General features: G+C 48.2%; 1 protein-coding gene and 1 pseudogene across 1 annotated transcript; one reads left to right on the forward strand and one right to left on the reverse strand.

Moving 5' to 3' along the window:
• Positions 1–7,661: 7,661 nt before the first annotated feature.
• LOC136500731 (photosystem II reaction center proteins PsbY, chloroplastic-like) lies at positions 7,662–8,647 on the reverse strand. The gene has a single exon (XM_066496148.1). It carries the CDS (start codon positions 8,503–8,505, stop codon positions 7,870–7,872), a length of 636 nt encoding a protein of 211 aa, XP_066352245.1. The 5' UTR covers positions 8,506–8,647; the 3' UTR covers positions 7,662–7,869.
• Positions 8,648–15,805: 7,158 nt separating this feature from the next.
• LOC136499407 (uncharacterized) lies at positions 15,806–18,830 on the forward strand (annotated as a pseudogene).
• The last annotated feature ends 6,075 nt before the right edge of the window (positions 18,831–24,905 follow it).

Here is a 24,905-nt window from a genome sequence, read left to right on the forward strand (position 1 = left end):
GGTTGTGGCGGCACAAGGGTTTGCTCAGGGCCTCAGACCTCCGGGGCAGGGCACGCAGTTTTTTTTTATATAATTTGACCAGATGAGTGTCCGTGCGTTGCAAAGACTGCAACATAAATTGAATGAGATGTTTATTAGTCGAGTTAAAATTAAGAATATATCAATTTAATTTTTCACGTGTATTATACCATGATAATAATGTCTAGAAACACATTCATTATCGTAATGAATCTGAAATAAAAGTTAGGTTTGGAGCTTGTTGTCTGAAAGTTATGACAAACATGAATTAATTGTTAGGTATCGAATTGAATTTATCCATGCTCTGCCTTGCCAAAACATGTATACTCGGACTTATAATATTCTAATCCGCATGAGCCATGTCAATAATTCATTTTTTGGGAAAAAAATATTTGTTGTCAACATGCAATGCGAAGGACGACGAACGAGATTTGGATCACGATCATGATTATTGCGTGGTGATATTCCAATAAATTCCTTTCTCTTCTCATAATTTTCTTTCTGTTTTCTTCCATTTTATTTACTTGCCTTCCAGTGTGTCCATGCACTGATTATTTGCATGTCGGTGATTCCATGAGTTTTATTCCATTTTATTTACTTGCCTTCCTGTGTCTCCATGAGGTGATTATTTGTCTACCGAATATGGATTGCATGAGTGTTTTGGTCCTACCGAGTAGATGTTGACAATCCGTATGTTTTAGTTGTAGAGAAGAGATTTGAGGATCTGCAGGGCACCCTAACTGACCGGTGGGGCCTGTAAGCTAGTTCGCAATCGCGCTCCCGAGGCCCCGACCCCATGCTCCCCAGATTCTCGTCGCCGCCGTCGTACTCTCGCCGCCGACTGCCTACCACCGCCGCGCAAGTCGCGACTACGTGCCGCTTCCGCCGCCCTCGCCACGTCCTGCGACTCCCAAGAGCGGTGTGAGCATTGACGTGGTGCGCGGCGCCCGCCAACAGTTCGACGGAATGCGCGCCCCCCTGTGTCTGAATGCGCCCAGCTGCTGGTGCTAACCGCCGGCCACGCCGATTCGGGAACAGGGGCAATGGAGCGACCTCACGCGGGGTCCAAGGATTCGACGGCGAAGCCCGCTGGAACTCTGTGACTGGAGGTGACGGGCACGGTGGTTCGTGCCCACTGGGTGTAAAGTTTTTTTTTAAGTCAGATCGAGTGTTATATGAGGGTGTCGTATGGGGTGTTCGGATACTAATAAAAAAACAAATTACTAATCTACGAGACGAATTTATTAAGCCTAATTAATCTGTCATTAGCACATGTGTTACTGTAGCACCACATTATCAAATCATGGACTAATTAGACTTAAAAGATTTGTCTCGCAAATTAGTCGCAAACTATGTAATTAGTTATTTTTTAGTCTATATTTAATACTTCATGTATGTGTCTAAATATTCGATGGGATAGGGAGTAAACTTTAGAGGAAGGAACTAAACAAGGGCTAAATCCAGGGTGTAAGGTTTTGGGGTGTCACATCGGATGTCAAATGGGGGTGTCGTATGGGGTGTTTGGATACTAATAAAAAAACAAATTACAGAATCCGTCGGTAATCCGCGAGACGAATTTATTAAGCCTAATTAATTCGTCATTAGCACATGTGTTGTTGTAGCACCACATTATCAAATCATAGACTAATTAGGCTTAAAAGATTCGTCTCGCAAATTAGTCGCAAACTGTGTAATTAGTTATTTTTTAGTCTATATTTAATACTCTATATATGTATTCAAATATTCGATGAGATAGAAAATAAATTTTAGGGGAAGAACTAAACAAGGAATCAGACGAGGAATTCAGGATTCATGCCAATTTGGCGTCCATGCCGTGCGGCTCACGGGCTGTTCGTCGGCACTGTTTAATCAGGTAATTCCTGGGACAAAAGCATTGCAAGGTTCATACATGAATTTTACCTCTGAATGAATGGTGCCTGTTTCATTGCAAAAACAGTAGCTGAGTTTTTTTTTCTAGATATTACTAGAGTGCATATTGTTCTCCAGTAGGATTTGGGGACCCTGCTCTCATTGTTTCGTTTAACAATTTCAGAATAATGCACAAAATACCATATTATAACCCGAAGGTCTCTCCAGCATCTTCTTCATTCGTAGTTGGCAGAATACACATTATTCTGGATGTGAAACCTATCTTGCAACTAGGAAAAACAACACATTGGTAACCCCGCAGAAGTGCCGAAAAAGTTTAAACGGACAACTTCATCACCCCTAGTTCTTATGAATACCAGAGCTCACATGTAACAGGAGAATTAAACAACTTCATCCTGATCTTCCTCACTGTGGTTCACTAACAGCATCCAGTGAATTGCTTGTGGCATGGCCATTAATTTCAACGTGCTTTGCTTACTTTGCAGTTGAATTCCTAGTCAACTTTGCCCAGCTTAAAACCACAAACACGTGGCCCTGTTCGGTTGGTTGGAAAAACGGCTGATGCTGATGCTAATACTGATTTGTTATGAGAGAAAAATATTACTATTTCACTGAAATGGTACGGCTGATAAGTTCAAACGAATAGGGCCATAGACTTTTTCATAGATCTTGTCAAGCAGCCGGAAATAAGATATCCTACATGTATTATTTAACAGCAGGGCACAAGGCACCATCCACAGCCCAACAACAAATCCCCATATAATACCATGATAAAAGGACATTGGATTGAGTTCTCGCTTGCTGCTTCTGTTTCTGTGATTGCCATGGAGAGACTTGTCATTTCCAGAACTATTATTTTGAAGAGGAGGCCGGATAGACTTGTCATTTCCAGAACAGTTCTTTTGAAGAGGAGGCCCACAAAGCCCACTGTTGCCAATGTACATAAGCGAAGGGTTGTCTGCGCTGAGGGTGTCAAGTTAACGACTTGTGGGTATACGCCCAGACAAATTGTTGTACGACAAGTTCAAGTAGCTTAGGATTGTCAAATCAGATAAGCTCACTGGAATTTTGCTAAACATCTTGTTCTTAGATACGTCGAGTGATTCCAGTGACTGCATTGCTCCTTGTTAGGTATTTTTCCACTCAGGCAGTTTGATGACAAGTTCAAATTTATTAAGGCATCGAGGGAAGTGATTGCTGGGAGGGTTTCACCAGTTAGGGAGTTGCCTGATAAATCAATACTCACAAAATATTCTAATCCATTGTCATATTTAAGTTGATGCCCTTTTATTATTATTAACATGATGTCTTTGAATTGATTTAGTCCACTGGTATAGCCAAGTTCATTTCCAGATCGATATGGATACAATCTTAGAGGTAGGTTACCCTTCAGGGTCATAACAGTTAGGTTTGACAAATGCCAAGGTACAACACCAGATATGTTGTTGCTCGATAGATCCAGTATTGAAGATTGTTATGATTTGTAATTTCTATTGGAATGTTCCCAGAAAATATATTATGGCTTAGTCGTAGAAACTGTAAACTTTTCAGCTCCACAATCCAATCTGGCAAGCTTCCAAAGAATTTGTTCCCTCCAAGATCTAAGAACCCAAGACTAGTGCAGGTCCTCAAAAATGCATGAAAGTATCCTGACAAACTGTTATTGTTTAGTTGCAGGAAACCTATGGATTCCAATTCAAAACAATGAGGAAATTTCCCCTCTAAAGCATTACTTGACAAATCAAGAGCATGGAAACTTTTCAATGTGCAAAAAGATTCTGGAATGCTGCCACCAATTTGGTTTGAGAACATAAGCAATACCATGAGTTGTGGAGCTTCAATTGATGGTAGGCCGTTCGGCTGGCTGGTTACCAGCCGGCTGGCTTGTTTTGTCTCTCACGAAATCACTGTTCACGTCTTGCCAGAACAGTATTTTTCTCTCACAACAATCAGCCGGAACAGTATTTTTCAGTCCTGCCAGAACTTAACTTAAATGGTCCTGAAATTGAATTGTTGGAGATGTCACTGAAATGTGCTGGCAAGGTACCACTTAACTTATTGCTATTGGAGATGCCAATATTTGTTGCCAGGAAAAATGTTTGCCAGAACCAATCAGGAATCTTGTCAATTATAGCACTGCTCGAAAGATCAAGTTCAATTATTTCAAACTGTTGCCGAAGCCAATCTGGAAACAGAGGACCCATCTGGCAAGATGCAAAATGTGTAGGCCATCAAGCTAATCCTACGCTACGTGGCGGGCATCCTCGACTACGGTCTTCACTACGGAAGAGCCCCCGACATGGCATGGTTCGTTGGCTACTGTGACAGCGACCTCGCCGGCGATGTGGATACCAGCAAGAGCACAACCGGGACGATGTTCTTCCTCGGTGATTGCTTGGTCAACTGGCAGTCCCTCAAGCAGAAGGTGGTGGCTCTCTCAAGTTGTGAAGCGGAGTACATCGCCACCACCACTGCCGCAACACAGGCGCCGTGCCTGTCAAGGATGCTGACAGAGCTCCTTGGTAGGAAGGTGGATGTGGTTGAGCCAAAGATGGACAGTACGTCTGCTCTAACTCTGGCCAAGAATCCTGTCTTCCATGAAAGAAGCAAGCACATCCGTATCAAGTACTATTTCATCAGAGATTGCTTGGAGGACGGAAGCATCAAGGCCAGCCACATTGCTACTGATCAGCTGGCTGACATTCTCACCAAGTCGTTGTGGAAGTCCAAGTTCCAGGAGATGAGGGAGAGGATTGGGCTACGGCAAATCACCTCCAGTGCTCGGCACAAGGCTTAGGGAGAGATTGATAGATAAGCCTAATGTTAAAGCACTTGTATCTTACTTTTTCTTCACTTTTTACTTTCCTTGGCTTCTAAGCTAGTGTTAGAAATATGCTCAGTATCTACTTTAGTGGTTAGAATATGTTGTAGCAAGTAGAAGTCTCATTTGCCTATAAAGGGAAAGAGAGTGTCATTGTAAAAAAAGATCATTACATTTCTATTCAATCCAAGCGGCCAAAGGCCAAACTGCCCTCTAGTAATTTCAGATCTGAATCTAAGATCCAATCGGGCCAACACGTTCCGAAGCCTAAAGAGTGGAAACCAGTCTGCATTTAACCTTCAAATTATTGGAAGCCATGTTTAAATCACTACCGGATATAGGAGCTTTGCCGAGTGCCAGGCCACAAAAACACTCAGCAAACCGTTTGCCGAGTGTTACACTCGACAAATGGTTTACCGGCAAACACTATTTTGCCGAGTGTTTTTTGTCGGGCACTCGGCGAAGACTTTGTCGAGTGCCCCAAAAACACTCGGCAAATATTTTTTGAAAAAAATAAAAAAAAGCATCAGCCACCGGACGCCACCACCAGCTCCTACTCTGTCTCCATCCATGCCTCCATCCGCGCCGCCACCCAGTGAGGGAGGGAGTCTGGGCCTGCGCCGCCGTGCTGAGCGATGGTGTGGCCGCCTTCCCTGCCCTGGATCCACGCCGCCGTGCTAAGCGAACAAGGGAGGGAGCTGGATCCGGCCACCCCGCTCGCACCGGCGCTGGCCACCGCCTCCGCGGGTGGGGGACGCTGGTGGGGGCCGGCCTGCCCTAGATCCGCGTCGTGGGAGACAGCTACCATGAGGACCCGTGCTCGCCGGCCACCGCCTCCGCCCGCTGCCACCATGGATCTGAGCACCGGCGAGGGAGAGAGGCCGCGCCACGCCACGCCATGGATCCGGGCGCCGCGAGGGTGAGAGGCAGCTGTCGTGCCGCGCCACGCCACGCCCCGCCCACAAAGCCACGTTGCCGTGCCACGCCCGCAACGCCGGGCCACCACTCCACCACCGCCTGGGGTGCGTCGCCGCCGGGGCCCCTCCCTGGATCTCGCCGTTGGGTGAGGGAGGGAGGGAGGGAGGGGGCGGCACCGGCCACCGGATCTTGCCAGTGGGGAGGCCACGCCGGGGAAGAAGGGAGGGGTGGGGAAAAAGAGAGGGGCGGGGAAGAAGGGAGGGCCCAGATCCGGCATGGAAGAAGGGAGGAGGGGAGGGGAGGGGCCGGATCCGGCAGGGAAGAAGAAGGGGAGGGCGGGGAGGGGCCGGCCTCCGACGGGGAAGAAGAAGGGGAGGGAGGGGAGGGGCCGGCTGCCGGCGGGGAAGAAGATGGGGAAGGAGGGGGGCCATGCCGGGGAAGAAGGTAGGGGGGAGCCGGATGAGGGGGCCAGGAGCGGAGGCGGCCGGAGGGGAAGAGGGCGGCCGGGAGAGGAGGGGAGGGAGGCGGCGCCGTCGGGAGGAGAGGGGGCGCTGGGGGCTGGGAGGAGAGAGAAGGGGTGGGGACGGGAGGGCGAGTGGGGTGCTGGGGACGCGGTTAGGTTAAGTAGGATATTTTTTTGGTTTGCCGAGTGTCCCAGATGAGGTAGGCAAAGTTTTTTTTTAAATTTTTTTCTTCTTCTACTTTTTTTTGCCGAGTGTTTTAAATCTGAGCACTCGGCAAAGTTTTTTTTCATTTTTTTCTTCTCCTTTTTCAGAAAAAAGATTTTATTTCTTTGCCGATTATTTTGGTTTGACACTCGGCAAAACGCCATGTTTGCCGAGTGTTTTTTTTTTTGCTAAGTGTTTTTAGCGTGGCACTCGGCAAAGAACTTGTTCGCCGAGTGCCCTACAAAATACACTCGGTAAATTTGAGGATTCCGGTAGTGAATTCTTTAAGCTGATTAAACCTGCAAAATGTTCTTCAGCAAAGGCTATAGAGGCAGCAAAAAAAGATTGGATAATATTATTTATTGTTTGCACCTGTTGGAGGTCAGCCTCTCCACAAATGACAAGATCATCAGCAAAAAGATCGAATGAATTGGGGCAACCTGGGCCCAAATAAATACCAGTGAGTGCTGCATTGTCCATAGCATCATGTAGTCTAAGAGAGCTCATTAACAACAATGACAAAAAGATATGGAGAAAGCGGACATCCTTGCCTGATGCCTCTACTAGCTTGAAAGAACCCATAGGAATCTCCATTAACATTGACAGAATACGACATGGTGGAGATGCAAGCATGGACCAACTCTAAAAATTGACTATGAAACCCTTTATGTTGCAACGCATCAAGCACAACGGACCACTCTACCATATCAAAAGCTTTAGCCAAATCAATCTTCAACATAAAGGCTTTCTTGCTCCTTCAAAAAAAAAGCGCATACGAACGATGCATCACTCTGTCACGTTCACATGCATGCCTACGGTCACAAAGCTAAAATTTACTTGGTGGCAGGGATCGGATCGGAGGTGTCAGAGCCTCGGCGTCCATGGACGTGATCGTCACCGGCACCGGACGATCGGAGAGGTCGAGTATGACTGTATGAGCATCTCTCGTTTGATCTTGAGAGACTCACTCCGTACCTTGAAACCTTTGCATAGCATCGCATTCACGAATTGACTGACTCGGTCTCGCTGTGCAGGCGCAGTGCGTCAGCGGCGGTGCCGGGCAGCGAGGTGGCATCGGCCACGGTCATCATGCATGGTCAAGGCCGTCGATGGCGGCGGCGCCACAGCAGACCACGCGTGGGAAACATGAAGCGTGCGACGCGACGGGGAGGAGAAGCCGAGGCTGCACTACGCAACCCGTACGTGCCTCTGCTGCGAGGAACGCTGGTGACTACGCGCATCTTGTTTGTCACGGTTCACGCCGGCGGTGGCGAACAGGGAGCGCTCGCCGGCGAGATGTCCAGCGGCGAGGAACGTTTTCATTGATCAACCACCACGGAGGATACTTGTATGTACAATGTAACAGATTGAGAGAGTTGTACCGCATTTGTTCAATAATGAAGATGGAAAGACAAGCAGGCACGTACGTAGATCAACCACGTTTCACGTTATACTACAGTCCTTAACACACCAACGCACGCCCGCCGCAGATACAAACACTCCGCCGCCGTCGTCACCGGTGCGGGGTGCACGAGGTTGTTGCAAGCTAGCTCATCAGTCGGACCGCATGCGGTTGAGCTGGTTGAGCGCCGGCTGGAGGATGTTGTAGAGCACCCAGCCGATGGCGGGCGCCACGACGATGAGCAGCAGGAGGCCCCGGCTGTCGTCGGCGGGAGCGGCGGCGGCGAGCGCGGCGAGGTCCTGCGCCGCCGCGGCGGCGGAGGCCTCGGGCGCGGTCGCCATACCAGCCGCCGCGGCGGCGCCGAGGCCCAGGCCGGCGACCACGGCCTGGCTGCGCATGCGGTTCAGCTGGTTCAGCGCCGGCTGCAGGATGTTGTAGAGCACCCACCCGATGGCGGGCGCCACCACGAAGAGCAGCAGCTGGCCGCGGTTGTCGCTCCCGGCGTCCGCGCCCCCCGCCGCCGCCATGTCCGCCACGCGCTGCGCCGCCAGCGCCGCGTCCGACGACGCCAGCGCCGAGAAGAAGGCGCCTGCCAGCGCCGCGGCCGCCGCCGGCGTGGCCGTCGACGACGACGACACGGACACCGCGGCCTGCTTCTTGGCCTGCGCCGCCGGGACGTGCAGCGAGACGCTGCTCGCGGCGGCGCTGCTGGCGCCGCTGGTGGACGGCGCTGACCGCGCCACGATCTTGGCGGGTTTCAGCAAGGCCATCGTGGCTATGGTCGCCATGGCACTATGGCAGGTGGGCGTGCTTGCGAGAGCGGAGATGGCGGTGGCACCGGCTGCTGCTGGCGGCGGATGTGAGGTGTGGGTGCGCAGTGCAATGGCGAGCTAGCTTTTCCGTCTACGAACCAGGGATCGGGCTTATCTCTGCGAGGTCGGAGGCGCCCAGTGTGTGCTCCAGAATTGACACCTTATCCTTGCGTCTGCATGGCCATTGGTCGGGAGCAACGGGGTGGGTCCCGCATCGGCGCCAAGGGAGACCTTCAGATCGCAGGTGCAGACAATGGAAATGAACCTAGACTGCTCTTAGAAGTAGAATGCGTGCCGGAATATGCTTCCGTTAGCGAAAAACATTTGGATTTGGTCGACAACAACGTGCACAAAATAGATGGCTTTGCCACGCCGTCATTGGATGTAACCTGTAACCATCCCACACATACCTGCCTTGTCAAAGGGCTCGACGACCTTAATTTTAATACACTCAAACACATGTTCTCTTCGTCCTAAATTAAATGTATGTTTGATCAATTAAAGATAGTTACTAGTTAAGTTAAAAAAATTAAATTAGCTTAGATTGACAATTTAATTGGCTAATAACTAATTGAAGGCTTGGCTAAAAAATTAGCGTACTTAACCCTCCTGTTTGGATGCACTAGAGTTAATTTTAGCTAGCTAAGAGCATCTCCAAGAGCCATTTTAAATCTCACTCTCTAAATCATCATTTAGAGAGTCATTTACATAAAAATCGCTTTCTATATTTTTTCGCTCTCCAACAGTTCTTCTATATCTCATGCGCATTCTAGAGAGCCATTCTCATCTTCTGTTTTTGACTAGCGAAAAATTTAGAATAGAAGATGACTATATTTGGATAACCATTTAGGCACCGTTCGGCTTACCCCATATTCGGCTTGTTCGGCTTCTTTTTTCAGCCGAAACAGTATTTTTCTCTCACAACAATTCAGACAGAGCAGTGTTTTTCAGCCAGTTTCAGTCAAAATTTTGCCAGCCGAACGGGGCCTTAGATAAGCTATTAGAGGGTATTTTTTCACCAAAATCTCTATTTCTAGCACTTAGGAAGGATATAGAGAGTCTCTTAGAGATGCTCTGACAATTAGCCCTTGTACCCAAACATGCCATAAGTGCACTTCTAGCATTTAAAATTTTGTCCCAAGATAAGTGTATTTCTAGGTAGGATCCACCTACTCTTAGTAGTTCTATTTTATTTAATCACATCTTTTTCTTTCTCAATCACTGAGATCAAAATATTTCGTATAGAACTATAGAAGGTGTGATACTATTTGGATCAAAATAGTGTGAAGATTAGATAATGGAAATGCTTAACACACAATAGGTCTTGAATTCCGTGACCCCCTTGTGACCGCGTGCATGACGAGCGCCATCTGTCCGCTCATGTCTGTACGATGAGTTCTGACTGTGCCTATACACATTCGGACACAGAAAATTTACCCTTACAACATGTTTGTGTATATATATGACAAGCCCTGGAAGGCGAATCCTGACTGCACCTATCCAAACACTTCCTAACGCGAAAAATTTACCCTTAGGGCAACATGTTCCAATCTGCATCTAATATTTGAGTGCACATGGCGATATATGCCCCTAAGGCAATTCGGAATTGTGATAGTGGGAGTAAAACACAAGTCAACACTAAATAGTGCATGATGCAACAAGAAAAAATAGCTTCTTTTCTATTAACTTGACACAATCCTCCATATTTTTTTTAAGATTTCGTCTATGACCCGTCGAACACGGGACAAGTCCTGCAATAAAAGAAGAAAGTCAAATATTTAATGAATTTATAAACTTATTATAGGTCTCATCAGAAAGTGGGGAAATCACAAGAATAATAAAATTTAAAGTCCAACCCTACCTCCTCAGCAACATTTCTATAGTCAAGGCTAACGCATAATTTATTATTTTCTATACTCGCGCCCTTTGATTTCTTCCTTTGCACACACTAGAAAAATATAAAATATTTAAGTGCAATGTTTAGAAAAGTAAAACAGAATGTGGACAATGGTTAAACAGTAGAGCAATATTTAGAACAGTAAAACAAGATTCAAAACAGTAGCAAAAAACTAGTATAACCAATAACAGAAAAAGTTTGAACAGTAACTAACACAGTGTTGAACGGTGTTTTCAACAGTGACAGGAGGGCTGAGATGGGCGGAAATCTTACACGGTTGAGGAAGGGTCTGTTTGGACGCCGCCTATGCATGCCACATCGAAGTAGCAGCGACCCAAAAAGTTTGGTGAACAAATAGCTCACCACAGATTCAGTGTGGTTTGGCGTAAAAAATGACTTACGCAGCATTGACGAGTTTTAGCGGCGACTTAACTCCTGCCACGAAACAAACACAGGCAAAACTGCGGCGTCTTTGTTGTGGCGAACGGTGGCGCAGTTTGGTAACAAACCAAACACGTCCGAATTATCTTATATACAACACCTTATTGATTACGGTGACATGCTTCTTCGCAGCTTCATATCGATACAATAAATATACGAGTCCAACAAAGTTATGCATTAATTACATATGGGTAATACGTCATCAGCCCATGTAAAAAGGTCCTAATGGCCAGAAGGAGATAAATAGTCTATTAAAATTTTCTACAACAACACTAAGCCAATTGGTTAGACAATTATGAAGCGAAGCAAGCGTTGCGCTAGTCTACTAAAAGTGCAAACCACCTATCACAATTCTAATTGCTATGATCTCTGATTCACACAAAAGGCTGAATCATTGCCTCTAAATTAGTGAGCTCTCAAAGACTAACTAAAGAGTCTCACTAAACACTAATCAAGACACAAAGCTAGCTCTCAAAACTAGTTACACTAAAGAGCTTAGCAACACTAGAAAGTAAATGCAAGAGAGGTAGGAGGGTTATACCGCCATGGCAAGTGATCAATCATAATACATCAATGAACACCAAAGAAATCCTCGGAGACAAGATGACACAAGATTTTTTTCTCCGAGGTTCACTTACTTGCCGGCAAGCTAGTTCCCGTTGTGGCGATTCACCCACTTGAAGGTTCACGCACTAATAGGCATCACACGTCTAACCCTTAATCGGGTGCCGTACAACCAACACAAGATGAAAATCACACAAGCCACGTGCAATCCACTAGAGTTGCATTTGGCACTCCGCCAGAGAAGGCACAAGAACACCTCACAAATCATCGGGATGTGGCAAAAAACAGTCACCAACTCTTACCAACACTCCTCCGCTGCTTCAGGCCGTCTAGGCGTCGGCAAACGGCAAGAGTAACAAGAAAACCGCAGCAAATCGATCTCCAAGTGCCACTAGATGCAATCACTCAAGCAAATACACCTGTAATCACTCAATCCACTATGGGAAACAGTTACTTTGCCGAGTGCCGCAAGCTTTGCCGAGTGGCAAACCACGGGCACTCGGCAAAGAGGCTCTTTGCCGAGTGCCAGACCACGCACTCGGCAAAGATCTCTTTGCCGAGTGTCTGGCACTCGGCAAAGAGAAGCACTCGACAAAAGGGGATCTTTGCCGAGTGCCTGACACTCGGTAAAGAGGGGCACTCGGCAAAGGGGGGCCTGGACAAACGGCATCCGTGGTCGTCCCCTTTGCCGAGTGCCCTACCGTTAGGCACTCGGCAAAGGAGCCACCTTTGCTGAGTGCCAAGCACTCGGCAAAGGCCTGCCACGTGGCAGGATTAGGGTCGGCCAGGGCGACAACCTTTGCCGAGTGCCACGTGGGCCGGCACTCGGCAAAGGCCTCTTTGCCGAGTGCCAGGTGGGCCGGCACTTGGCAAAGTCCTCTTTGCCGAGTGCCAACCCTAGCACTCGGCAAAGTGTAATTTGCCGAGTGTCGGCCCACCTGGCACTCGGCAAAGAGGCCTTTGCCGAGGGCTGGCCCACGTGGCACTCGGCAAAGGATTTTATTAAAAAAAATAAAAATACACCTTTGCCGAGTGCCGGGTCAGGAGCACTCGGCAAAGGCCCTTAATGAAAAAAGGCCCACCGGCCCAAACCGAAACCCTATCTCCTCACACCCGCCCCGCGCCCACCTCTCCCCAAGCTCCCTGCGCCGCCGCCGCCGCCCGAGCTCCTCCGCGTTGCGGCCGCTCCGGCCGCCCGAGCTCCTCCGCGCCCGCCCGAGCTCCTCCGCGCCCGCCACGCTCGCACGCGCGCGCCGCCGCCGTCCGCGCGGCCCGCCCTCCGCCGCCCCGTCCTCCCACCTCCAGCCCCGCCTCGCCGACCCCGCGCCCCGAGCTCCGCCCCCGAGCAGCCGGCCGCCGTCCCCGAGCTCCGCCCCCGAGCAGCCGGCCGCCGTCCCTGAGGTCCCCGCCGCCCCGAGCTTCCCCGCCATCGCCATGTACCGCGAGCTTGTGTACCGTGAGCTCCGCCCCCGGCTGCCGGCGTCCCGGGAGAGCGGTCGCGTGCGCCACCTTCCTCCTCGACAAGGTACTACGACGCGACGCACGCTTTTGCTCTCGGCTCGGTGCGGCTCTCGATTTTGCCACACACACACTCTTCTTTCTACTTATTTTAATATTTAACAAGCAGGGGGAAACCCCTCCTGTATTTTCAAAAAAGATATCAGCGTGTATACCAATGAGTTAAAATGGTTATAGCTTGATCATCAAAGGCTCCAGAATTTCTAGTCTTTGTTATTGGCTGACTTATAAGTTCTAAATTACTGTATGTATATAACTGCTACATGGTTTATATCAGTAGAGATGCTATAATTTAGTGAGGCACTTAAATGGACAGATTTTTAGTTGTATTTACAAATTATGTAATGTAGAACCATACTTTCTTGAACAAGAAGTACAGCTACCCCTTGTCTGTGTTTTGTCTCTTATAAATATGGGAAGGTGGGCAGTGCTGATACTTGATCCTTGACATGACATTCAATAATCTTTCATGATTGTACATGACATATTAGTAATCAACTGCATAGTTGTGATAGAAAAAGAAAAATAATCTTGATTATTTAGATCTACATGCACTACTTTTTATTTGCATAACAGAAATTTATGTACCTGCAGAGGAACAAATTTATTGATGAATATATTCATCAAATAGTTGACTAGCACCATTTGGTGAACAGCCACAACTGCATACACAGCTCTTGCCTAGCAGTTTCATGGCGAGCACCTAATTTCTTGCCCAGCAAATATTGCTTGTAGTTGTAGTGCAAACTTTGTATGTGTTATTGAAAGAAATGAAATATCTAAAATAAGACATGACTTATTATATTGGATATATCCTATATGATAATTTAGCACATGACTTATTGTATTAGATATGTCCTATATGATAATTTAGTACATGACTTAGTATATTAGATATATCCTATATGATTATTTAGCAAGTTAAGAGAGAAATATTTCTGATTGAACTATATTACCACTTGATGATTGTTAATGAGCATCATGGGAATTAAGGAATTGCGTAGGCTTTGTTTGGGTCTAATAAACTTTTTATAAGCTGCAATAGCTAGAGGGAGCTAGCTAATAGCTTGTTATAAGCTTGGTTGTTTGGATCAAGTAGAGCTTTTTTTAGCTGCTAGCAACTTATATTAGTTGATCCTAAAGTCTTAGTGTGATAAAGGAGAAAAACATCCTAGCACATCATATATCATTACTAACAATAAGTCAAAAATCAATAGAAAATTTATCAGGATAGCTCTCATGTCCTGGAGTTAACAAGCTTGAAACACCTTTTGCTCTTGTTGTATTATTTAAGCGAAGAGCTGCTTGCTCTGGGGAAAGCTGGCAAGATTTTAGAAGTGAGACTTAAAGATATATAAACTATAAGTCAAAAATCATAAATATAAACTCAGAAATTATCTACCTGCATCTCTAATGAGCCAAATCCACCTTCTGAATCTAGAATATTTTCTTATTTTGCAGAGAAGAGCGGATCTGGAGTAGCCCCGCGCCATGCCGGTCTGCCTGCATAGCGTCGCCTCACCATAGCACCTCCACCCTAGGTATAACCCCTGTACCCGTACCTTGGTCGTAGATCTCGTCACCCAGTTAGGCATCTCCTGTCCGAAAGAGATACGGTCAGAGGTATGCAGGTCTTTGCATATCTGCGACCGTATCTGTTTTGGATTGTCCATATTTTTTGGACAGCCCGTGAATGCGTAGATGAGTTAGCTTCCATGTTCTGCTCCTGTCTGAGTCGGAGTTTTGGCAGCACCTCCCCATGTTCTCCGGATACACACTCTCCCTGCGGGAACGTGTATCGAGAGAACAGCGGGGAGGTGCTGCCGAAATTCCGACTCGGACGGGGGGCAGAACATGGAAGCTAACCCATGTACGCATCCACGGGTGGGATTAGGACCTATCCTTCACCTATTAGATGGTAGGAACGCCGTGTAGATGCAAATACTGGTTTTATTACCCGCTTACATTGGCGCATGACAGAGGATGGCTGACCGTGAGTGGATGTACACGGGTTTCACAAGTAAGAGCTCTGAATGGGTTAGGGGGGGCAATGCTTTCCTGGAGCATGCATTTGGCCCAGCTGCTAAAGGGTCGAGTCGGATGTCGTGTCCCTGCAGCAAGTGTAAGAACAAGAAAAAGAAATGAAAGCGTGTCATGGGAGTAGATATTCACAATAACAGATTCGTTTCAAACTATACCCGCTGGATCCACCATGGTGAACACCATCGTATTAGGGAGGAGGTGGTGAGACCCCTCCTCGAGGAGTATGATGCAGATGCCGGGATGGCAGACATGATGGCAGACTTTCATGAAGCACGGTTCGTTGAAGGAATGGAGGTGGAGGATGATCCAGAGGAAACTGCAAAGGCATTCTACACCATGATGGAGGCGGCACAGAAGCCCCTTCACAAGAAGACAATGGTTTCGCAACTAGATGCCATTTCACGCCTAATAGCGTTGAAGTCGCAATTGGGCATTAGTCGAGATGGCTTCGATCTCGTGTTGACAGTTCTTGGCAAACTGCTTCTGGATCCTCACACCCTACCGAAGAACACGTATGAGTCATAGAGACTCCTTCGTGCACTTAAGATGCCGTATGAGGGGATCTAAGCTTGTCTGAAGGGGTGCGTCCTATTTAGGGGAGACCACGAGAAAGCAACACACTGTCCAAAGTGCAAAGCCTCTAGGTTTGTGGAGGTAGAAGGCAGTGATGGCAAGAAGAAATAGTCTAAGATCCCCGAGATGGTCTTATGGCACCTTCCTTTCCTATAGAGGATCCAACGGTTGTACATGACAGAGGAGTCCGCAAAACAAATGACGTGGCACAAGAATGGCAAAAGATACAGTCCTAACAAGATGGTACACCTAGCGGATGGTGATGCATGGAAGCACTTCGATGACATGAATCCTGGCAAGGCTATGGAGGCTCGGAATGTACACGTAGCGCTGGCAACAGATGGGTTCAACCCGTTTGGAATGATGGCGGCCCCGTACACTTGTTGGCCCGTGTTCATGATCCCCCTCAATCTTCCCCCCGGCGTCATGTTTGAACCCAGGAACGTGTTCTTGACACTGATAATACCTGGACACCCGGGCAACAATATGGGTGTGTTCATGCAGCCAGTGTGGGATGAATTGCAACATGCTTGGGAAGAGAGGGTACTGACATACGACCGAGCTACAAAGAGGAACTTCACAATGCATGTGTGGTACCAGTATTCAATGCATGACTTCCTGGCGTATGGCTTATTCAGCGCATGGTGTGTTCACGGGAAGTTCTCTTGCCCAACATGCAAGGCAGATGTGATGTTCACCTGGCTGCACAAGGGTGGCAAGTATTCTTCTTTCGACAAACATCGTCAATTCCTACCTGAGAACCATGAATTGAGACGAGATGAAAAGCACTTCACGAAAGGTGTTCAAGTCACCGACCCCATTCCTCAGGTTAAGAGCCCTGCCGAGGTCCTTGCCGAGATAGAGGCTCTCCAAATTGATGAAGTCAACGGTGGTTTTATTGGATATGGTAACGACCACATGTGGACTCATATATCGGGCTTGACTAGGCTTCCATACTTCAAGCACCTTCTTCTTCCACACAACATCGATGTAATGCACACAGAAAAGAATGTCGCCGAGGCACTCTGGGCAACACTCATGGACATTGGTAAAAAGTCAAAGGACAACGTTAAGGCTAGACTAGACGTGGAAAAGATTTATGATAGACCAAAGCTAGTGATGAAGACCCCTACGCCAGGCAAGAGATGGAAAAGGGGCCTAGCCGATTACATCCTGAAAAGGGCTGATAGGAAGGAAGTACTACAGTGGATGAAGATGTTACAGTTCTAGGATGGGTATGCGGCGAATCTGAGTAGGGGAGTGAACTTGCAGACTATGAAAGTCTTAGCGATGAAGAGTCATGACTTCCATATATGGATTGAGCGGATCCTTCCTGCGATGACCCGGGGATACCTCCCCGAGCCAGTGTGGCGCGTCCTGGCAGAGTTAAGCTTTTTCTTCCGCCAGCTTTGTGCCAAGGAGTTATCTCGGGACGTTTGTGTTGACCTGGAGAAGGCTGCACCTCTGTTGCTCTGCAAGTTGGAGATGATATTTCCACCCGGCTTCTTCCTGTCGATGCAGCATCTGATTTTGCACCTACCGCGCGAGGCACGGTTGGGGGGGGCGTGTAGGCCCATTGGTGCTATCCAATCGAGAGGTGTCTAAAGCTTCTTTGGAAAAAGTGTAGAAATAAAGCCAAAATTGAGGCTTCCGTGGCAGAGACATTCATTCTGGAGGAGGTGTCGACATTCACACAGGCGTACTATACTGAGAAACTTCCCAGCGTGCACAATCCAACCCCTCGTTACAACGCCGACGAGAACTCATCGAACCTCAGCCTTTTCCAAGGGGATCTCGGAAGAGGAAGCGTAGGTACCAACAAGAAATTGACCCATGATGAGTGGCGCACTATCATGATCTACTTGTTGTTGAACCTTGATGAAGTGATTCCTTATCAGAAGTAAGTTCTCAATGAGCTTGTTACATACGCCATGACTATCCTCCACCTATCGATCCAACCCCCTTGTCTCTTGTTTTTTTAGGGAATATATTAATGAACACTGGAGAGGCAATAGGGCTCCTACCGAGCAAGAAGAAGACCATCTTCTCAGACATGGTGTGCCCGATTTCATTTCCTGGTTCTCTACAAAGGTACCATCCAACTAACCTCGTTTGCTCCTAGAAGATTCCACTTTGCTCCTAGGAGCGAGTAATGTAACGATCTACCTGTCCTGACCTTGCAGGCCCACATGGATGCGGAAATGGGTGATGAATTGAAACAGGTGGCTGGTGGCTTCTCCCATAGGGTCAAGTCATTCACCGTTTATGATGTGAATGGCTATCGCTTTCGCACGAGAGCCTACGAGGAGAGTCGGGCTAACCTAAAAACCACGTGCAGCGGAGTTCGTACGCCCGGCACGGATGAGAAGGACTATTACGGCATAGTCGAAGAGATATACGAGCTCAAATTTAAGGGTGCCAAAGCCTTTAAGCCAGTGGTATTCAAATGCCATTGGTTCGATCCTGATGTCACGAAAAAAGACCTTAAGATTGGGCAAGTCGAAATTCGACAGGATTCCAACTATAAAGGAGACGATGACTATATTGTGGCTAACCGACACGCCATACAAGTGTATTACCTCCCATGGGCATGCCAAAAAGACAAGAAGCTTGAGGGTTGGAGCCTTGTGCACTTGGTCTCACCGCGCGGTAAAGCGGCTGTCCCAAACGATGATGATTACAACTTTGACCCAAACAAAGACGAGTTCTATCAACCTAAGGGGCTAGAAGGGAGTTTGGAGATAAACATTCTTTCGCTCATGGGCATAGAAGTAGACAACGACATCGATGAGGACGAGGGTGATGAGGTGCAGGATGCTGAGGACTTACGAATCCTTGAGCGATGGCAGATGGAGCGCGATGGAGTTAAGGACGATGTAGATGATGATGACGATGGAGATGATGAGGACGATGGAGATGATGCCCGACACTTAAGAGAGCTCGACAATATTGATAGTGATGACGACAATAGTGATGACGACTACACGCCATCCATATTGCCGTTCGCGGAGATAATTTCTAATTCATGTAATACTATATTGTTATTATTATTACCTTGCAATTATGTTTCTTTACAAGTACTTGTTAGTTATTTATGCTAATTGTTTTAATCTTTGTCATTGTAGGCACTCGACAAAATGCCGAGCGGAAGGCGGCAGCGGCCGCATCGACAGGTCCACTCGCAGTACTAGATCCACCACGAGGAGCAGGCGACCGCCGCCGCCGACGACAAGGAGGAGCAGTTGGTGGAGCCATCAACCAGTAGGGGGGCTAGCAAACGTTGCACGTCGACGAGGTGGCTGCAGTTCCAGGAGGCCCGCAAGGGGGGACAACGATGACGACGACCGGTGACGGCGGCGGCGATGACGACGACGACGACGGGGGCGAGCCGACACTAGGTGAGACGGCTTCCTTAGGTTCGAGCAAGCCCTACCAGCGCAGGCCCTCGTCGCTCCCTGTGCCACGGCCGCTCCCTTCCCGCCGCCCAGTGATTCAACCCGTGGGTGAGACGTAAGTAACCATTGTTGATTTCACTACTTGTTCATATGACATGTTGAAAATCGAACTGCAGACTAATAATTGTTGTTAATGACTCGTGCAGTAGTTGGACGTTTGTGAGCGGAGGGAGTGGTTCACGCCATATCAATGGCATCCAGGGCCTACTGATTAGGGAGTACTACCCTGGCTTCGTCACCCACAAGGGTGAGGTACAGGCGCCCATGAAGTGGGAGCACTTCTCTAGCGTCACGGACTCCAACGGCGATACCCTTGCGGCGAAGATCAAGAGGGAGTTCTGGGTGAGTATTTTCATCGCACCGCATTTCTCAATACTATGCATTCGTTGGACGTTCTTGAAATAATGAAATGATACATGATGTCTGTGTGCAGGACTTCTTCACATGCGAGGAGGGGAGAGAGCAGCATGCGGTGCGAGTGTAGGAGGCGGTCTACAAAGATCGTCTCAAGGACCTATACCACGAGGCGCATCTCCAGTGCGTCATCAGCTACTACGCCGACATGCTTGGCTAGGTGGTGAAGAAGCCGCAAGTCAGGGAGATGATACTCCAGAGGGAGACCGACCTCACAGAGGCGCAGTACATGCAGGTAATTAAGTAGGAAACATTCGTTCTGATTCCTTCCGTGAAACATTCAATTCATCTTCTGGCATGTCAAATACTTGATGTCATGCAGATGTGTTCGGGGTGGTGCGACAACTACAAGGACTGCTGGGCGGCCATTATGCGTGAGTGGACCACGGACGCGGCGTACCAGAGGCATAGAGAATGTCGGGAGCGCCGCCTGCAGATGCGAGGGGCACCACACCACCAAGGGAACCAGTCCCTCCTAGTGTTCATGGAAAGATGGGTATGCTTCTATTGATCTATTAATTCTAGCGCTCAATTGTCATTACTTGTAACCATGTTTGTGTTTTCCTCGCAGACCTAGTCGCATGGTGGGCAGGTCGTCAGCGAGTTCACGAGGTATGCCCTTGCTCACAAGGGCAAAGCAACGGCGGCGGACAACGTCTACGACCCGGCGGACGGGCCCGACGCGTACACCAACGCGAGCGTCTACCCCAAGCTCACCGAGTACACCTCCGCGGCTCGCCAGCGCCATGGGGAGACGTTCGACCCCGCCACCGACCCCCTGGACACGGACCTCTTGATGAGGTTGGGAGGAGGGAAGCAGCACGGCCGGTACTAGATGGCCAACAGCGCCATCGAGTCGTCCTCTGTTCCCACGATGAGCCAGATTCGACGAGACGGGACCAGGAGCTCCTCCGACATCCCCATAGCGCCTCGGCAGCCGAGCAACGCGCAAATGTTCTCGGCATTTCAGGTAAGTGCAGTTTCATTCGTCGTTCACTCGTTTCACACATGTACCTTGCTTTCACATACCATCAACTTTGCGGGTGTAATATTGCAGGCCCAGATCGCACAGTTGCAGACGAACCAGGAGAACATGGTGGTGGCCCATCAGCGGCAGCTGGCGGCTGTCACGCAGCACTACCAGCGTCAGATGCAGGACTTTGCCGCCTACTTCCGGGGCCTTCAGATCCCGGGAATGCAGCAGCACGAGCTCCCTGCCTCGATCTTCGCTCCACCATCTTTTCCTGTGCCTACTCCTATAGCGACTCTGGTGAGTATATTGCATGTTGCTTTAGCTTGTGTGGCCATCCTGCAGGTACTAATGAGATCACTTGTCCTTTGTGCAGGAACAGTCGGCGGGTTCGAACCCGACTCCTCTAGGTGCCCGCCCTCCACTGGGCCCTTCTCCACCGCACGGGTGGCCGGCTCACCCGACCTTCCCGACTCAGGGCTTCACGTGGCCAGGTACTGCTCCTCCTCCACCGACGCAGCAGGGGCACTCCGGGCCCTACTCGACGTTCTAGGCGGCGCCGCAGTCAGGGTGGTCTCCTTGGGAGCAAGGTGGGGGCTCTGGGGCCCCTAGGGACGTTGGGTCGAGCTAGGTACCTCTACTGCCCGCTTGTGGACTTGTCGGCCTTCGTGCCGCTGTGATGTCGGCTTTCGTGACGTTGTGGTTATCGGCCTTCGCGCCGTTGTTTTCTTGCAGGTTTTGGACATGTTATGAACTTATATCGTGTTGAGACGTCATTTGATGATGAAATGTGATTTTTATGTGATATTCTAGTTTATTGTCATGAATATATGTGAAATTGCATGTCTGGAATGCAAGAAAACAGAAAAAAAAACAAAAAAAAAGAAATTTTTCCAGCTTTGCCGAGAAAAAAAAGAAATTTTTCCAGCTTTGCCGAGTGCCAGCACTCGGCAAAGCTGGACATTTTTCCCAGCAGAGCCCAGCTTTGTCGAGTGCTGGCGTGGCACTCGGCAAAGTGACCAAACCTTTACCGAGTGGTTTTCAAAAAAAAATGCCGAGTGCCTGGCACGTCAGCACTCGGCGAAGAATTTTTCAAAAAAAAATTCCTTTGCCGAGTGCCTGACACGTCGGCACTCGGCAAAAGGGTGCCGTCAAGTTGACGGCGCCCGTTACCTTTGCCGAGTGCTGGTGTGGCACTCGGCAAATCCTTTGCCGAGTGCCTGCCACGTGGCACTCGGCAAAGATTCCTTTGCCGACCACTTCTTTGCCGAGTGGGCTTTGCCGAGAGCCGCACTCGGCAAAGGCGGCGGATCCAGTAGTGATCCCACTTTCATTTGCACTATCAAGCAAGAAGATGAGTGGGAGGGTGTTTACTTAGCTCAAAGGATACTATCACATGTAAGAATGACAAGAGAGTGAGCCAAACACGCCAAAACTCTATTTACAGAGCCATGAAAAGTTATAACCGTTATACCCTTAGGGAGGTCCGGACCGATGCTCCGGACCCTAGAACCGGACCACTACAGCGAAGGTCTGAACCATAAGATGTCGCCACGTGTCCACGCGTTCAACCGCGACCCTTAGATGTCGACAGTTACTATTTTACTGTACTGTCGTGAAACCGAACCCAACCTCCGGACCCAGAACCGGACCCATTCCCTCAGGATCCGGAAGAGATTCCAGAGAGGCGAAAACACTCCGGACCCTCCTGCAGAGTCCCACGTCTCCCTCTCGCGAAACCGTGCCAGCCTCGTTCTTCTGCGCTGCAACCGGACCGCGCTCTCCGGGTCCGCTCCCGCGCCCTTCCTTTGTACGCGCTGCAACAGTACCGAGAGGACGGAGTCTGGAGCCTCCGCCGCCTGGGTCCGGAAGCCTTGATCCCGCGGATCCGAAGCTGCAGGCCGCTGCGCGCTCGTCACCGCTACGCTCGCTGTCGAACACCGCGCGACTGAGGCCGAGGCCGCGTGGCCCGACGTCGAACCCGTGAAGATGAGAAGCGGACCCGCCAAGGCCTCGGTCCGCTCGGCGCTCGATGCCTCCCATGCTCGCGCAAACCGCTGCCGCGCACTCAGGCGTCGGACCCGCTAGCTCATGGTCCGGAGGAGCGCTCGCGCACGCGTGCTGCAGTCGAACCCGCTAAGCCCCGTCGGCCCGCTCTTCACCACGATCGGACCACCAGCAGGATCCGAACACGCCAGGCACCCGCGCGTTGCCTGATGGCGAAGAGAGCAGCAGCACTTTCTCTCCTTTTCTATTTCTCTTTCACCCTTTCAACAAAGTACTAACTCCTCAAAAAAAAATACTAAACCATATTAGTACTTAGAGTTAGCATTTTTCAAGCAATTATCAAGGGTTAATTGTTAGCACACTATGTCCTAATACATATGCATGAATCACTTCACCTAGTGGCACTTGACAACCGTTTTAATTAACCGAGATTCTTCCCTCTTTATAGTACAGCTATCTATCCTAAATTCACTCACACACACTAAATGTCTTGAGTGACAAAACAAAATAGCCCTATCAAATATACCTTTGCATTGAGTCTATTTTATTTTTATTTTTCTTCTTTTCCAAGTCCGGAGTTTGATCACCATCGTCACATGTCCACCAACATCACCATGGACTTCATCTTGCTCTACTACTTGGATTGGACCATCTTATCTAGTTACACACTTAGATGCAAGTATTAGTCCAAATAAATTTTATCGATTATCCAAAACCAAACTAGGGCTTTCACTATGATAAAATATTTATGATAAATATGGTACAATAGATCAATCACATTATCATCATGAGGTAGTATAGCAGTGGGCAAAGACGCAAAGTATAGTAAATCTCAGTGTTGGATGCTATAAATGTTCAAGCGGTTTTCCAAATTGGTCTATAGAATATTTATTTCGCGAACATGGCCCATATAATATTGTTTTACTACGTATGTTTTCTAGGCAGTTATAAATTTACTCTATAGTATGGAATATTATTTCGCGAACGTGGTCTATAGAATATCTATAGTATGGATGCACGTGGAGGCATATATGTCTCTAAGGCTTCATTTGAATGTAGTCGTATTTGCATCAATCCACGTGTGTTTCACCTCAATCCATCCCAACACGTGTGGATTGAGGTGAATCCGATAACATCTAAACAAACCCGAAAGGAGTTCCCAACGAGGCCAGCTCAGCTTAGCTATTTGTATATACAGGTCAGCATGCATCCTATGTGGAGGAAACAGAACGTGCAAAAAGAAACTGAGGCAACGACTATTTCGTCACTCGTCTCGCATAAGCACAAGGCAACAAACGTTGGCCTCATCGCCCTCTTATCAACTCTTCTTTTTGCATTTTCTACCACATTGAGATCCACTACGCGTGAAGCTATGTCCCACCGCGCGAAAATCATCTTCAATCCAGCTGCTCCTGCCCTCCTCTGATGTCTGTTGAGCCCGTGAAATCGACGTCAGCCCCTCTCAATATCCTTCATTTTCCTGATTCCAAATCCACTTGTGGTTGTCAGTGATGAGCCGTCAAGCCAAGCGATAGATGGCTCTGCCACCACATCAAGATGGACCTGCTGATCCTACTCCGAGAAAATGTAGGAAAAAAAGAACGTCCTATAGTGACAAAACATGCTAATATAAGAAACAACTAATGGTGAAGGTAGAGTCAAATACATTGACATTCAAGCTGCAACAAAAAAAACGACAAGAGAACTTCTTAGAGACCCAGCAACACATTTCTAAGGCGAAAGTTGAAACATCGAGGCTTGAGGGAGGTGTCTTTACTAGAATCATATCAAAAACTATTTGTATGGACGTACACTAGGGAGAAGATAGAGGAGATTAGAGCTGAGCATGTGATTGGCCTGAAGATTCTAAGGGACAAATTGGCTGGCAACAATAACTAAGGTACTTTCACTTATTTTGTTTACTTCTATTTTGTAGTAGTCTATTTCAGATTGTGAATTATCATGCAATACAATTACAATGAATCAACAAGTAGTGTAAATGCACTGTGAATTATCATGAAACACCATTACAATATGGTGGGTGCTGAAAAAGAGCAAAGTCACAAACTTTGCAAGTGTTTCAAATTTGATAACTCTAGTGTGTTATATGGACACTGAAAGCTAGTAGTAGTTCAAGATAGTTTGACACAAGTTGGAAATCCCACATGTTAATTAGAAGCTTTCCAAAATACAAACAATACGTTGCAACTTTGTTCAAACTTTTTTTTTTTAAACTAACTTTGTTCAAACATTTAACTGAACACGTTTCATATACTCATATTCAGAGATCGCTTCACATACCAGTTAAAACCGAATACTTCACATTTGGAAGGCCCAGCAGGCCCAAATACTTTTTCAAGGCAGATGGCGGATTGCGAGGTGGTCGAGCCCAGTGTGAAGCAGAAAAAGGCTGGGCCGGTTAGGAGGAAAGCACCAACGAGCGCCGCGCCAACAAGTAATGACTTTGCTCGGTATACAAGCATGTGAAGCAAAT

The sequence above is a fragment of the Miscanthus floridulus genome, chromosome 13, assembly GCF_019320115.1.
Source record: "Miscanthus floridulus cultivar M001 chromosome 13, ASM1932011v1, whole genome shotgun sequence".
NCBI classification, from domain to species: domain Eukaryota; kingdom Viridiplantae; phylum Streptophyta; class Magnoliopsida; order Poales; family Poaceae; genus Miscanthus; species Miscanthus floridulus.

Excerpts from the sequence above, each read along its gene's own strand:
- LOC136500731 (XM_066496148.1), bottom strand. The coding sequence starts at position 8,505 with ATGGCGACCATAGCCACGATGGCCTTGCTGAAACCCGCCAAGATCGTG.